The 15,720-nt window shown below is 45.4% G+C and overlaps 1 protein-coding gene across 1 annotated transcript in view; it reads left to right on the top strand.

The window, feature by feature from the left end:
• Window positions 1-15,720, top strand: part of LOC135488586 (uncharacterized) — a 54,071-nt gene that overhangs the window by 28,332 nt on the left and 10,019 nt on the right. Inside the window, exons 29-56 of the mRNA XM_064773229.1 lie at window positions 61-223; window positions 653-828; window positions 1,290-1,551; window positions 1,829-2,349; window positions 2,705-2,866; window positions 3,302-3,470; window positions 3,791-3,969; window positions 4,187-4,342; window positions 4,752-4,990; window positions 5,476-5,646; window positions 5,809-5,968; window positions 6,058-6,276; window positions 6,554-6,718; window positions 7,184-7,696; window positions 7,893-8,054; window positions 8,198-8,365; window positions 8,680-8,913; window positions 9,275-9,457; window positions 9,935-10,207; window positions 10,756-10,869; window positions 11,767-12,018; window positions 12,189-12,491; window positions 12,788-13,036; window positions 13,297-13,518; window positions 13,713-13,826; window positions 13,919-14,181; window positions 14,375-14,652; window positions 14,965-15,410. Of these exons, the coding sequence (XP_064629299.1) occupies window positions 61-223; window positions 653-828; window positions 1,290-1,551; window positions 1,829-2,349; window positions 2,705-2,866; window positions 3,302-3,470; window positions 3,791-3,969; window positions 4,187-4,342; window positions 4,752-4,990; window positions 5,476-5,646; window positions 5,809-5,968; window positions 6,058-6,276; window positions 6,554-6,718; window positions 7,184-7,696; window positions 7,893-8,054; window positions 8,198-8,365; window positions 8,680-8,913; window positions 9,275-9,457; window positions 9,935-10,207; window positions 10,756-10,869; window positions 11,767-12,018; window positions 12,189-12,491; window positions 12,788-13,036; window positions 13,297-13,518; window positions 13,713-13,826; window positions 13,919-14,181; window positions 14,375-14,652; window positions 14,965-15,410 (6,516 nt within the window). The remainder of the gene's footprint in view (window positions 1-60; window positions 224-652; window positions 829-1,289; window positions 1,552-1,828; window positions 2,350-2,704; window positions 2,867-3,301; window positions 3,471-3,790; window positions 3,970-4,186; window positions 4,343-4,751; window positions 4,991-5,475; window positions 5,647-5,808; window positions 5,969-6,057; window positions 6,277-6,553; window positions 6,719-7,183; window positions 7,697-7,892; window positions 8,055-8,197; window positions 8,366-8,679; window positions 8,914-9,274; window positions 9,458-9,934; window positions 10,208-10,755; window positions 10,870-11,766; window positions 12,019-12,188; window positions 12,492-12,787; window positions 13,037-13,296; window positions 13,519-13,712; window positions 13,827-13,918; window positions 14,182-14,374; window positions 14,653-14,964; window positions 15,411-15,720) is intronic.

Below are 15,720 nucleotides of genomic sequence, written 5' to 3' on the forward strand. Positions count from 1 at the left end.
GGCATTCAAATCTCCAGTCATTTCTTCTTTCCACGTTCTGTAACTCTATCTCCCTTCCAGGGATGACCCAAGTGTCTGGACCCATCAGTGGTGGGTACTGGTCCTCCTTGGGAGCAACCTTCTCACATCCTCCCAACAGCCGAACGTATGGAGCCTGCCCTAGGGGTTTTTATTGCCCAGTCAGTTGTGAGAAGCCGATTCCTTGCCCTGTTGGCACATATAGGTAAGTACGAAAAGTGTTTCTTTCTCATCATGCAAATATTCCTCCAAGTAAACTTTTTGGACTGACAATTTTACCCCTTCTTGGTGTTCTGGTCATATCCATTCATCCCAAATTGGTCTTATGAGAACCAAATCACAACTAGAAGTCTAGAATAAAATCACTTAAAAATAATTACAAGTTGCCAAACTAAGCTTAAGACGTTTTTTATGGAACCTGACACTATCGTATCACTTGTGACCTTTGGCAAGTAACTTTACTCTGCTTTCAACTGTGTCATGTAAATTTGAGATTCCATATACCCTGTACCTGAAAGGTCAATCAAAAGCCCCATCCTTGTGAGTACCATGAATGTAACCTAGACTGCTCCACCCCAATTTGGCACCAAACCAATGTGGTCGGCTACAAAGACTCGCTGCATTTTTGTTTTAGCTCTGATCTGTGGCTACAGAGTGCCGACCAGTGCCTGCCTTGCCCCGGTGGGAAAGCCTGCCCAGAAACCAACATGACACAACCGGGGACAGATTGCTATGCTGGGTACTACTGCGTAAGGGGGTCAACAGATCCAGCTCCGGGGAACAACACCATGGGGGGATTTTGTCCATCAGGTCTGTTTTGTCTCAAAGTATCTTGTAGCTCGATGATATTGAGGCTACGGAGGTTGCGCAACTGCTGCATGCTTGAAATGGGTCCTGGTACAGTGAAAACAATGAGTACGTTTCAATCGCACCGGCCAGGCTATTTGTAATCGGGTCTACTCTAAAACCTTTTTCTCATGGAGTTTGGGTAAAATGTGAGCTTTCTATTTCATTTGATCGCAAGAATCATTATTGGGAATACGCCAAATGGGTGAAAATTCACACGATGTCACATTACGCGCAATTGACACGCTTGGTTGTGCAACTTACGCACAACTGACGCGAATTAACAGATGTCAATTGTGACTTGGACTCTACCTGCAATACGGCATTGTGTATAACTGCATTTCTATTTTCCTGTGCCACCACTAAATACAAACATCGTACCCCTTAAAGCTTTATTTGTAGGCAGAGTTAATGAACTTTTTCAGGTTCCATGTGTCCTACTGGTTCCGAGTACCCCACAGTCTGTAAAGCCGGTACCTACCAGGAGGCAGAGGGAGAGCCAACATGTGACGATTGTCCAGCCGGGTTTTACTGTCTGACAAATACCTCGTCGCCAACACCGTGTCCTCCTGGTTACTACTGCCCCCTGGGGACAATTAGAGACAACCAGTTTCCGTGCGATGAAGGAACGTTTTTCAATACGACTGGAGCCAGTGAGAAGAAGGATTGTAAGCCCTGCACGCCGGGGTAAGTCGTGTGATTCAGACGCCTTAATAGAATACGAAGTATTTGTATTTGAATGATTTTAAGTGATTTTGCCTTACGGCCTAATTTTTGGTGACCGATTAACTTAGACATAGAGGTGCAATCCTGAGTGGATGAGTTTCCAATCAGACTGGAGCCAATTTATTGTCAATAGAAAGAAGCAAGAAGCAAGTAAAGGATTTGTTCTGAATAATGGCAGTTGTTTATTGCTTCATTATCAATTGGAAAAAAGATAAAAAGAATATCAACTTCATTCCAGATACTACTGCCTTGTTCCGGGTCTTGCCACACCCACTGGGCCCTGCAAGCAGGGATTCTACTGCTCAGGTGGTTCGGAGTACAGCCAGCCTTACAGGGCATCTCGAGGAGGAGCATGCAAGCCGGGGTCCTACTGCCCCGAGGCCAGTCCATTCCCTATTCCCTGCACCCCCGGGTGGTATTGCGACCAGCATATGATGTCGCAGCCAACTGGGAAGTGCTATCATGGCTTTTATTGCAAAATGGGCGCGAGTACCCCCGCACCACGAGACGGGTCATCAGGAGATATTTGTCCACGAGGCCATTTCTGCCCTGTTGGAAGTCCTAATGCCACCGCCTGTCCCGCCGCGACATATAACCAAATCCTAGGTGGGAGATCGTTGAAGGACTGCCTCAACTGTACCAAGGGGTATTATTGTGAGAACGAGGGCAATGCTCGGCCTACTGGGCCCTGTCATACGGGGTATTACTGTCCTAGTGGAGTGGATCAGGGCAATCTGACACAGTTCATTTGCCCTCTTGGTAAGTCCCCTAGTGCTCTGAATGAATCCACTTTGGACCTGATTTCTTCAAAACGTGAAACCTAGTTTATCAGATGATGTCAAATTGTGAATTCTTGGAGATGCGTGATATTGCCGTCACCCGACTGTCACCGAAATTCAATTGGTTGGTCCCTTTGGTTGAATTTTCTTTAAATCTTTTAAATTGACCAGCCTGGTTCAATTTGTTTTTCAATCAATTAAAAAAATCATGTCATTGACCATAATCAGGTAAGATGTCAGTCACTGCCCGAGCACAGCAAAGTGAGTTCAATGAAACTTGTGCTGAACTTTCATCTCTGAAGTTCCAAACACTTAGACTTGTATTCTTGGTTTAGGTCATCGCTGCCCGAGAGGGAGCTCAGTTGCACTGCGATGTTCCCCTGGATCATACCAGGACGAGTTTGGACAGGGAAGCTGTGAGACGTGCCCGGCTGGTTACTATTGCGATACGCTGGAGGCTGTCGTGGCATATAATGAAACTTCCATTTGTCCGAAGGGTAAGACGAGAGTGTGCTGTCGAAATGAGTCAACAATTTTGTATATCCAACACCCAAAAGCTCAACAAAATATTAGTAATGAACAGAGATCATTTTTAGGCATAGCTGAAATATTCTTTTGCATTTGTTGTGTTTCATACCAAACCGTACCGCGTGACGTCTAATGACGTCATTTACATATCAGCAGTTGGCGTTGTCATGATAATGTTCACAAGACATGCCGCAAGAGATGTGAGTGCATCAATCTGACGTCACTTGCTGGCTTTGTTAGCTTGTATCGCGTGATGTTGTGTGACGTCATTTTCGTCATCAGCCATTGACGTTGTCATTACAATGGTCGCACATGCCTTGATATGGTGCACCCCTCATTGCATGGCATCTATAGGATTTCATCCAAACCTCCACTACCTTATAGTACTATTCCCTCTACTCCAGGTCATTACTGCCCTCCTGGTACAAGATTTGCCAAGGAACATCGCTGCCCCCCTGGTACGTACAACGATGAAGAAGGGGCTGGCAGTATCGCTGGGTGTCTACCATGTTCTGGGGGCTACTTCTGTGACCGATATGCCCAAGTTAAATACACAAACAGTTGCCTGCCGGGGTAAGTTGAAGATGTGTTGTCGAATCTGCTTGATGCCAAAATTGATCAAACTTCTTCGGGTAACAATTATTTTCTATATGTAGCCACTTGGCAATTCACAATCTAAAAATTGACATCATTCGTAACATAAACTGTTTAGATGTGGACACCAATATACTGTGGTCTAACAAAGATTGACTTTCGCTCAAAGAAAGTGACTGGCCATCACTTATGGACACTGCATTTTCGTTTTGCTATACCAGGTGCAGGCCACTGGTGCCATTCACTCAGCCGAGACCCAGCGGTAGCAAAGAGATAATGATGTCATTCTGTTCCTTTAGGTACTACTGCAGGAAGGGTGCCAAGTCTGGTACACCTCGCCAGGGAGGTGATGCCAACCGGTGCCCACGTGGATTCTACTGCCCTCTACAGACTGCTGAACCACAGGCCTGTCCAAATGGAACATTTTCTAATGTTCGCAAATTGACGGACCTGAGGGAGTGTCAGAATTGTACTCATGGTGAGAATTCAGAATGGGGTTTTTCTCCGGCAATGGCACTAATTACAAGGAAATTAAATTGTGCGTCTCATTCCAAGAATAAGGCCGTCTTAGTAAAGTGACTGACCGAAGGTCACAAGGAATGTATCACTGTTTGATAATGAAACCACAATGATGATAAGTATGAAACTAGATCACCGCTCCACAAAGTAACTGACGACTGCATCTTTCTTTCTAGGTCACTACTGTGGGAAGGCCAACCTGACATCCCCTGAAGGCAAGTGCCTAGCAGGGTACTACTGTCCGCCGGGCTCCATTCTCCCTGATGAGATCATATGCCCCAAAGGTGGCTATTGCCCAGAAGGAAGTTCCTTACCTGAGCTGTGTCCTAGAGGTAAAGTTAATCTGTTTGGCAGGGATTCTGCCCGGCTGACACTGACTGGTTTTGCTGTGACAGGTCACATTTGTAGTAAAGTCTTCACAACAGCATCGTTGAAGTTTATTGAAATTTGTATTTATGCAATTGGAAATTTTCAAATTTTCAATTTCAATTTTGAATGAATGGCGTAGGCCTTTGAGCGACTAAATGTAGATAGACTCACCATGATGCTAGATTACAATTCACTAAACAACTTCACTTGACAGACTGTTTTTGCATCTTGACCCACGGTGCAGAGGTTGACGATGCAATATCATAAAAGACCCTGAAAGCAGATGATCATACTTATGAAATCAAGCCTAAAAGGGCCTGAAGGGAAATGGTTAACCATATTTGATATGCAACCATTCATGTCCATTATACTGTCCTGCAGGAACTTTCAGCAATATGACCGGTCTCAACTCTTCTAACCAATGCCAGCCCTGCGTGTCTGGCATGTACTGCCTTGTCGATGGGCTGGCGAAGCCCTCCGGTCCTTGTAAGGCTGGCTACTACTGCCCTGAGGGATCGATATACCAGCAGCAGAAGGATAAGACGTGCATGGTGGGACATCAGTGTCCTACTGGGACAGGACAACCTATGCAGTGTCAGAAAAATAGCTTTGTAAGTGGGTTTTTAATGTAGCCCCCTCCCCTCCAGGTGCTACCTCTAAGGCTGTTCCCTTGTGAGCTTCTGGACTTCTGGCATAGTTTCCATTGTCTCCACAGCTTGTTCCCCGTGTACAATCAATGGGAACATCAAATGAACCAAACGAAGGTGCATTTTGTGTATGGCGTCTCAGAGGCCAACACGGATCAAGGAAAAACTGCACTGGGGAAAAGTCAATGGATACACAGCGTCAAGGGCCGGGTCAGACTCCTAGCAGTTTTCAACTCTGTTCCCTCAAGACCATGTCTCATAAGGTCCAGGCCTATTGCAAGTGTTTGTTTTATACTGTTCAAACAAAAATTGATCTGTACCGGAGCTTTTACTCAAAGACATTTTTGGGGCATTTTTTTCTAGAGAGGGTAAGTTTTCTCATGCATTATATTTAATATAGACCTATGGTGCCATGGTATAATTCATCTTTTTCAATTCTATTGCTCCAGGTGAACCACACCCTATCACCATGGTGCTACCCCTGCCCCTTGGGACATTTCTGTAAGGTCCAGGGCCACACCGAACAGTGTCCAATGGGCCACTACTGCCCTGAAGGGACTGGAGCTGAGCCCATACCGTGTCCACCTGGAACTTATGGCAGTCTTCTTAAGCAGTCCCATGTGAGTCATTGTCGGCCGTGTCCTGCTGGAATGTTCTGTCGGGGGAAAGCACTTACGAAACCGACTGGTAAGAGTCTTTTACCACACATTTTGTCCCAGCAGTTACCAGTTTTACCCGCAGACAAAAGATATTGTAGCAACAATTATTATTGCATGTTGCAGCAATTCAAATTGAAAGTAGAACTTGACTTCAGCTCTCTCTCCACGGATACAACGAGCCAGCTGGGTATGGCCTTGGGCATGATTGTCACATGTTTGGCGTGGATGGCGCTCAGATTGGTGTCCTCGGAAAATGACTGCGGAGCTCTGGAAGCAATCGCAGGTCAGTCCTGAAATCCTGAGCAATCTCGCACACAAATTGCTCCATTGCGCAGCGCTTAACACGTTTTCTTCCTGATCTTCTCTCTTTAGGTGAATGTGGTCCCGGCTATTGGTGCCTTGCCGGCATCGCCCACAAGTTCCCTAACATGAGCCACGCCAACGGTTCATGTCCTGACCCTGGTATAGGAGGCATCTGCACCATCGGTTACTACTGCCCTGGGGGATTGAGAAGCATTAAACCTCTACGGTGTCCGAGTGGGACTTACTCCGATGAGGAGGGAAGAGTGGACTGCATTGATTGCCCGGAAGGTAAGGATATTGCAGTCAGCTAATGACTTTTTACAAACGTAAATCTTTTAAATTCTTCTTTTTAGTTTACCTTTTAGGGAGCTTATACAGTACTATGGCACTGACATCGTCCATTATCTGTTATGAGCTAAGGTAAAATGGCTAAAAATAGGTGTGATGGTGTTATTCTTGCAAAGTGTTTATTTTGTTACCGCTCAAGATTTTTTTCCAAGTTGCAAATTCTTCTTGTTTTTCGGTTTCTGATTTCGTACCAGCTCTCGGTGTTTTATTTTGATAGGATACTATTGTCCCAATGGAACTGGTAATTTCACCGCAAATGTCTGCAAGCCTGGCCATTATTGTCTGAAGAAGACACAGCACTGGAATGACTACCCCTGCAAGGCGGGAACTTTCAATAATCAGACAGGTGCCACTTCCGATAAAGCTTGCACGGAGTGTCCAGGTAAAGGGTGGTTGAAAGTAATAAAAAGAGCAGTTTATTCATGTTATGGGTAAAGTTACTCATTGCCAAATAAGCTGTGTCCATCTTGCTGTTACATGGTTTATTACGACTCATCCCTGGCTTTTGGTACCAAACCCATCGATGATATTCAGACTGCAGTCAAATACCTAAACCACTAGAACATACCATCCCCTTGCTGTGAATTTCAGGTAAAGGGTGGTTGAAAGTAATAAAAAGAGCAGTTTATTCATGTTATGGGTAAAGTTACTCATTGCCAAATAAGCTGTGTCCATCTTGCTGTTACATGGTTTATTACGACTCATCCCTGGCTTTTGGTACCAAACCCATCGATGATATTCAGACTGCAGTCAAATACCTAAACCACTAGAACATACCATCCCCTTGCTGTGAATTTTGAGTTATTTTGATATCCTCCGATTTTTATGCGTCTCCTGCCTATTTCAGCTGGTTCCTATTGTAGCAGTTCAGGCCTGAATACACCTTCCGGAGAATGCCATGGAGGCTTTTATTGTCGCAGGGGAACCGTCTCGCCGACACCCGATGGTCACCAATGCAACAAAGGGACGTTCTGTCCTCCTGGGTCAGCTGAGCCTGTGCCTTGTAGCCCTGGCCATTACTGTGCTAGCAGCTACCTTCCCCAGCCGACTGGGATGTGTGATGCTGGGTACTTTTGTAAGAAGGGGGCGCAAAGACCTGATCCCGTGGATGGAACCACAGGTGGTGTATGCCCATCGGGATTCTACTGCCAGGCAGGCTCCGGGAAGCCTCACCCATGCCCTGTTGGGTCCTACTCCAACACCACAAGGAATGTCAACATGACGAACTGTCACCCCTGCCTGGCTGGGTCTTACTGCAAGGACGAGGGCAGTAAGGTACCCACAGGATCGTGCAGCAAGGGTTACTATTGTCCTGGTGGACAGAATTCGTCTCAACCTGATGGTTATAACTGCACAAAAGGTTGGTAATCTTTTTATTGAAGTGTACGACAGGCTGTGGATCAATGGGCTGTTCCCTTGTGACCTTGTCAACTTTTAGAGTTTTTTCAATTGTCTCCTTTGCACATTCTCTGAGGTCATTCTCTGAACACCTTTCCATCTTTTGCAAACAATATCAGATCTTTTGTGATTTGTTCTTCATTTTCCTTCTCTTCTAGGACATTACTGCTCCGAGGGGACCATCCAACCAAAGCGTTGTCCATCAGGCCAGTACCAGGATCAAGTGGGGGCGTGGGCCTGCAAGGTGTGTCCTGCAGGGTACTACTGTGATAGTACCGAGGGGCCTCTCATATCACATCAGGATAAGATTTGCCCAAGAGGTACGAAATGATTCTAGAATGTGTTTTTCTTAAAAGTAGACATTATATTGTGATCACCTTCTTTTCAAAAAAACTTTTTCTTAGGAAAAAAACCCTGAAGATATCAAACAACATGCATAATATGAAATGTGTTGTATCTGTAGGGTTCTTCTGTCCTAATGGAACTCTCTACGCTAACATGTTTCCATGTCCAAGTGGAACGTTTGGTAACGAGACCGGCCAAACAAATGTGACAGGATGCCACCCCTGTCCTGCGACATTCTATTGCGGAGGGCAAGGACTGCAGGAGCCAACTGGATACTGTGATGCAGGTAGGAAAGCCCCCCAAATGTGTTTCTGCCATAATTTTGCCAAAAAATGTCATAAAGGTGTAATTTTGTCCCCCCCCCCGACAGAAAGTTAGCTACGCCCCTGAGGTACCATTTGTTGTTAAGTACTTTAGACCACGGTCAAAGTGAGGACTTTCCAAAATGTTAATTATTGTTAAAAGCATCATTCGAAAGGCTTGCCAAGGCTATCCAGTGGAAGAATCTACTAACAAATTATCTTGCCTCAAAGATATATGGAAATCAATGCAAATAAAAATTTTATTCTCATTATATTGACTCATGATTATCTCTTTCAGGTTATATCTGTGTGTCTGGAGCTAATGTCTCCACGGCGTCTGATGGTAGGACTGGGTACGTCTGCCCAATGGGTCAGTACTGCCCTCGAGGAAGCCTGGCCCCCTATCCCTGTCCTAAGGGCACCTACAGTGGCACTCTGAGGCTGAGGGAGTCCAAGCAGTGTAGGGCATGTCGGGGAGGTCATTACTGCCCGATTGAAAACATGATGACACCTGGACCACTGTGTCTAGAAGGTAACCATTTTCATTTTGTACTTAAATCATCATGATATTTATCTGGTTTAAAAAGGTTCATTCTGACCTTTGAGTAACAAGTTCTGACTCTGAGAAGGACTTTTGCATCCTTGAGCAAGACTCGTAACCCTCATCTTTCCTCTCCATCCAGGAATGGACAGGTATCGACTGAGATTGATGGTCTGAGTGAATGTTGAGTCTTGGGTGTAGGCTTGGGGTCTTGGATTGGCCCTATAAACATGTTTACTGCTGAGGAAAAAATTGTCAATGATCTTTGATTGATTAACAGTGATGCAGAAGGTGTGACAAATAAATAATTTTGTCTTTGTATTGTTATATTTATCATATGTTTCTTTGAAAGGCTTCTTCTGTTCTGGAGGTGCAGACAACCCCAAACAGAATCCCTGTCCAAAGGGCAGTTACTGCGTCAATGGTACCATGCATCCAACGCCATGTCCTGTGGGGACCTTCTCAAACCAGACTCATCTGACTTCACATAACCAGTGCCGAAACTGTTCAGCTGGCTCGTACTGTGGATACGAAGGTAAGAAATGAGGTAATAGGTTTCTTCAAGCCAAGTGCTCAGTTATAATGGCAGTCAAGTGCTGCAGTTATATTAGTATTCAAGTCCTGCAAAATCAGCACTTGCAGTCACATTTTGCGGTTGTATAAACAGTCAAACTGCTGCAGTTATATCAACAGTCAGGTTTTGCAGTTATATCGGCAGTCATGTGCTGCAGTTTTAGCGACAGTCAAGTTTTGCAGTTATATCAGCAGTCATGTGCTGCAGTAAAATCGATAGTCAGTGCTGCAGTTATATCAGAAGTCGGGTTTTGTCGTGGTATCGACAGTCAAATGCTGCTGTGATTACTTGTATTGTACTGTATCTGTACTGTGTAACGGTGTTTGAAATCCAGTGCTTCGTTTTTCTTCAGTCTTGCAGTCAAAACACCTCAGTTATATTTGCAGCAGATTTTGGAATTACAATGTTGTACTCATTTACCCTTCTCAAATATTACAGGTCTGACGAGCCCATCTGGTGAATGCTGGGCCGGTTATTATTGCCCCGGCGGGATGAAACAACCAAATCCCAGCAGCCACGTCTGCCCAAGGGGAATGCAGTGTCCAAATGGCAGTGCTCAGTATCAGCCTTGTGAAGCTGGTGCTTACACCAGCACTGCTGGCAAGGGGTCATGCAGCCCATGTCCTCCAGGTTTCTACTGCCTCCCTGCGGTTCCTTCCAATTCATCAAGGAATATTCTGTCGTGTCCAGTGGGCTACTATTGTCCACAAGGTTGGTATCATCACCAAGATGAGGAAAGTTGTGCTTTTGGAGTTTGTTATTGATGCAAGTTATGACCTGTTCATCCTGTTCCTGTGCCCTGCAAGCAAGCAATTTTTGTCAAAAATCACTTGTTTGCAGTTGTGATCACAGGTGCCTCAGGGAGAAAATCGGTGATTGCTGACAATCAGTATCAAACTTGGTGACTACTAATTTTTCCCGCAGAGGAGAGAGAGTTCTTTTTGTTGATCACACATTGCAGCGATTCTAATCGTAGGTCGCAGTGACAAAAATCTCTCGTTTGTGTGGCACTTGAGACTTAAAAATTTGGAGATAAAAAATTCATCTCCTGAAAATGCGCTCTTTGATGACACAAAATGCCTTCAAAAAGTGCTGCAGAAAAGCTTTTCAATGAACAGTCACGCCGTAAATGGGGACAATTCTTATCTCACACACTTGGTACGTGGTAGAAGTCCTCTCACTATCAACTGGATAAGAGGTGAAAATACTTTGAATTTTTATGCTAGGAACTGGTTTGGATTGGCGTTCTTGCCCTCCAGGAACGTACAATGATCAGCTGAGGATGTACGAAGTGACACAGTGTAAACCATGCCCTGGGGGAACGTATTGCAAGGATCTTCATCAGTCCGCGCCGTCAGGGAATTGTTCGTCAGGTACGAAAGTCTTCTTTTATTTATGTGTGTTGCAATCCACTACAGTTGGGGACCAATTGGGGTTACATTGGCCTTTTAAAAGAGGGGGTTCATCATATGCTATACTCCTGTTTCTCACTTGGTTGTGGTTGTTTGCTGACATGGTTTAGGCATCTCGTATGAGGAACTAAATAGGTTTCTTACTTGTATCAAATATTTTGCCTGCCATGGCTTGGGCATTAGGAACAAGAAATCTTGACTTCGCCTTTCATGCAAGGGACTTTGTATAAAGTGTCTTGCCCATGGTCACAATGTGTGTCAGTATCGACTACAAGTTTTACGTTGTACCTCTAGAACTAGCCACACGGCATCATGCAAATATTTCGAGTGTGTCTATTATCTTCTTCGGCAGGATTTTACTGCATCTCTGGTAACACACAGCCAAATCCAAGTTCACAAAATGTCAACAATACATCGTCTGCTCAAGACTTCCAATCAAGCAACTCCAGTTGTGACTGCCTGGAAAAAGCTGCAGCCAGTCGAGGAGGAATCTGTCCAAAGGGTCATTATTGTCAGCAGGGCTCGACATATCCAAGGCCATGTGAAGCCGGCACCTATTCTGATGATCTAGGGCAAAGCAAGTGTGACGTCTGCCCAGCTGGATTTTATTGTAAACTGAGGACGTCTGATTTTAAGCGGTTTCCTTGCCCAAAAGGTGAGGCCTCAAAATATTGTGTTTTAACCTGGAAAAAATGATGTCATAACTAGCATGCCAAAGCCCACAGGTGAAAAGGAGAGATTGGATCAGTATAGATTTTGATAACGACTATTCGAGTGGGTTACCAAAAATTTAAGATAAGCTGATGATCTCACGATGACTGGACTAAATTGTTTTTGCGATTTATATTTCTGTTTCAGGTCACTTTTGTCCCAATGGAACACGCTACTCTACACAGTTCAGATGTCCTCCAGGGTCTTACAACGCGCAGAATGGGAAATCCACCTTGGAGGACTGCCTCCCTTGTTCTGTTGGTGTGTACTGCCAAGGCTGGGGCAGCATCGTGCCCACTGGGAACTGTAGCGCTGGTTGGTATTGCTCAGGGAATGCTTCCCTCACTCGAGATATCAGGCATGGAGGAAAGTGCCCTGAGGGATTCTTCTGTCCTGAGGGTAAGTAGGATGATATACAGAATTGTAAATACTGGAAATTGACGGAATTACAGGGTGTCTGGTAGAAACTATAAGAACATTGATAGGCGCTGAAGCCTAACTTGGAAGAAGAAGAAGATGAAGAGAATAATTTATCTTGGATCTCTATTGTGTTTGCTCTTTTACTTCAGGGTCTTCCACGCCACAGTCATGTCCCTCAGGCTCCTACTGCCACCTCCCTGGCCAAGCCACTCCCACTGGAAAATGTGCTGCAGGGTATTACTGTAGCCTCGAGGCCCACCAAGCCCAACCTACGGACGGCACCACTGGGAATATCTGCCCAGCTGGCTTCTACTGCCTGAGAGGGTCGTCCCAACCTGTGCCCTGCGAATCCGGGACCTACAACCCGACCTTTGGTAACATGAAGAAAACGGACTGTCTGCAGTGCGACGCTGGGGAATATTGTGGAGAGAAGAATATGACTGCGACATCAGGTATAGCACTTTGTTGATAAATGCTGCTCTTAAACACTTCTTTACTCGACCAGGGTGACCCAAAGATCGTGATACGTGTACATGAACATGTACATGCATCTCGGACTTCTTGGCCTTGGTGGCCAACCAATCTTGGAGAAGGAAAATCCGACATCATACCAAAATTGGAAATGCTGGGAAATGGAACATGGCCCCTAACCACGGTATAAGGCATATCAATATTCAATGGCAGAAAGAGTTTTAAAAGTGTCGATTCTTTGAAAAAATCTGAAACTGATCCTTCTTTTTCTTTCCAGGGAACTGCACAGCAGGATTCTACTGCCCTCCTGGCCAGAGTACAGCATCCCCATTTAAGTGTCCTGTGGGTCACTTCTGCCCCGAACACAGCCATACCCCTATCCTATGTCCAAGTGGCCAGTACCAGGAGGAGGAGGGGAGGCCTGGGTGTGACCCGTGTCCTGCTGGATATTACTGTGACAACAGCCATGGTGTGGTCAACATTAGTAAGGATGTGCTGTGTCCTGCTGGTTATTACTGCCCAACAGGTAAGGACACATGTACTCTCAGATGTCTGTATGTAGTTTCATATCTGCACAACCGTGAAATTAACGGTGAGTTGAAAATAAGGGGCCTACAATGGGTGGAGGGTATCTTTTGAATTATGGGCTTGACTTAAACTCAAGATATATCATTGTGAAGGACCTGGATACATTTACTCTACCAAAGCTAATTTGCAACAAAACTGAAGTAAAAGTACCGCACTTCATTGATATCATCCATGGTTCTTCTCTTCTTTCTATTCCAGGCACCGGAAGAAAGAACGAGTACCCCTGCCCCCTTGGAACCTACAGCATCTTGACCGGTCTGAATGCCAGTGAGGATTGTACGCCCTGTGCTGGTGGTCACTACTGCGGGGTGGTAGGCCAAGTGGGGCCTACCGGTCTCTGTGCTGCCGGATACTTCTGTAGACAGTTTGCAAAGACGGCCACGCCGAATCAAACTGATGATGCTGGGATTTGCCCACAAGGTAGGCAAGATGTTTGTGGAACATGACAGTTGTCTTTAAGGATATACAGTGGAACCTTCCTTAGCAGACACCTCTCTATTTAGGACACCCTCTCTATTAAGGAGACTTGTTTTGGTCGCGAATTGGTGGACTTTTGCTTGGGGAATCCACATCAAGGATCTACCCATATTTCTTAGTCTGGGTCTTCTCTCTAGTTGTTCCGCAGGCCACATTTAAAGGAATCTTCACAGGTGGTACGACTCATTGGATCGATGTAGCAATTGAAAAAAGTGACTTGCTCAAGGTCGCAAGTGATGTGCCCACATCCAGTATCCAACCACTATGTTTTGATTATGAGTTTGACACCTCATTCAGTATAAACTACACAACGCTATCCTCTCATTATACTGTCCAATTCCAGGTCATTTCTGTCCAGAGGGCACCAACTTGCCTCAAAAGTGTCCACCGGGGACCTACAGTGGAATAGAGGGTTTGAAGAATGACTCGGAGTGTCGACTCTGCAGTCCAGGATATTTTTGTGCTAGACCAGGCCTGATAAGTGTCCAAGGGCCGTGTGAGCCTGGATACTATTGCACCCAAGCCTCAGCCAATGCTAGTCAGATTATCTGTCCTGTGGGCCGCTATTGCCCGGAGGGAACTGCTGTGCCAAAGAGTTGCCCAAAGGTGAGCTTGTTTATAGTTTGTTTAGAACTGCTCGAAACTGAAGAGGTACAGCAAATGATGCAAGCGTTTAAAAAAAAGTCATTTTATTGCGTACAGCTATTTCGTTAGTGCTGATTCCTCTCAGCCAATCAGTCCCAATAAATTGTGTGTGCAACAATGGCTGGGAAAATCATTTATATTTTTATTATTCCAGGGCACCTTCAATCCAACCGAGGGCCTCTCCAATGTGACAGAATGCCTTCCATGCACTTCAGGCATGCACTGCAACAAGAACGGCCTAAGTCTACCCTCTGGAGTATGTACATCAGGCTTCTACTGCCTGCCTGGCCAGAGTTGGCCTACCCCAGAACTATACATTTGCCCACTCGGACACTTCTGCCAGACCAACTCTTCCGAGCCTATTCTGTGTCCTCCAGGGTCCTTTATGAATCACACGATGGCTGAGAAGTGTTATCAGTGTCCTCCGGGATGGTAAGTGAGGAGGGGGGTATTAGGGGTGGCCGCCCCCACGTCCCGTTATAAAAATATATCTTCTTCTGTGTATGGCGACACCTGATATCATGAGATGAGTGGCTGATATTGTCAGGAAAATACAGCATATATATAGCTGAACATTGGGGGTTAATATATATATTGTAGTCCCAAGTGTGCACCAAATATAACCAAAGATTAAGGCTAATTATATAATTTTATGACTGGGCAAAACCCGAAAGTGTCCAGAAGTAACATTTTAAAAAAAAGAAGTTGTTTTATGAGTGTTGAAGCCATTTGTCTCTATTTCAGGTTCTGTCTCAATGGTACCGATGTCCGACCTTGCCCAGAAGGTTACTACTGTCCAACAGGCACTGGCCTCGCCCCTCAACCATGTCCAAGAGGCAGGCTCAGCAACGAGACAGGCCTCGCCAGGGCAGACCAGTGCAGACCCTGTCCTGGGGGAGCCTACTGCAACGTGACAGGAGCTACTACAATATCGGGCAAATGTTTCCCTGGTTTCTATTGTAGTTATGGAGTTGATGTCCCAGAGCCTATAAGTGGGGCTAGCAATTTGACGAAGACTGAGGTGTGTTGGTTAGAGGTGTTCCACACCGGCGTTGGGGATGTCTGCCCCATTGGGCACTACTGCCCGGGCGGGAGTGCCTACCCCCGACCCTGTCCTGCTGGTTCATATGGGAATGAGACTGGCCTGAGAGAATGTTTAGAATGCCCGGCTGGGTACTATTGTCTCCTCGGTAAGTTGATGAATTGAAATGACGGTTGTGGAGGTTTTAGTTTGACCTTTAAACGTGCTATTCTGAAAGCTGAAAGACTTGTCTGTTGTCAGGGAATAACACCAATACACATTGCTTGCATCTGCAGGTTGAACCGATGATCACTGGGCTTGATATTGAGTTACAGCAGAGCATAGGCATGTCATCATTGCAGAATTATGTAATAGCTGAGCATCTTATTTTGTTACAGTGAGACTTTTGATGTTACGTAACATAACATTTTTAAAAATCCCAGAATCTGTGTTGACATTCTGCAACTTTTTGATATTTC

This window comes from Lineus longissimus, chromosome 5 (assembly GCF_910592395.1).
Source record: "Lineus longissimus chromosome 5, tnLinLong1.2, whole genome shotgun sequence".
Taxonomy (NCBI): Eukaryota; Metazoa; Nemertea; class Pilidiophora; order Heteronemertea; family Lineidae; genus Lineus; species Lineus longissimus.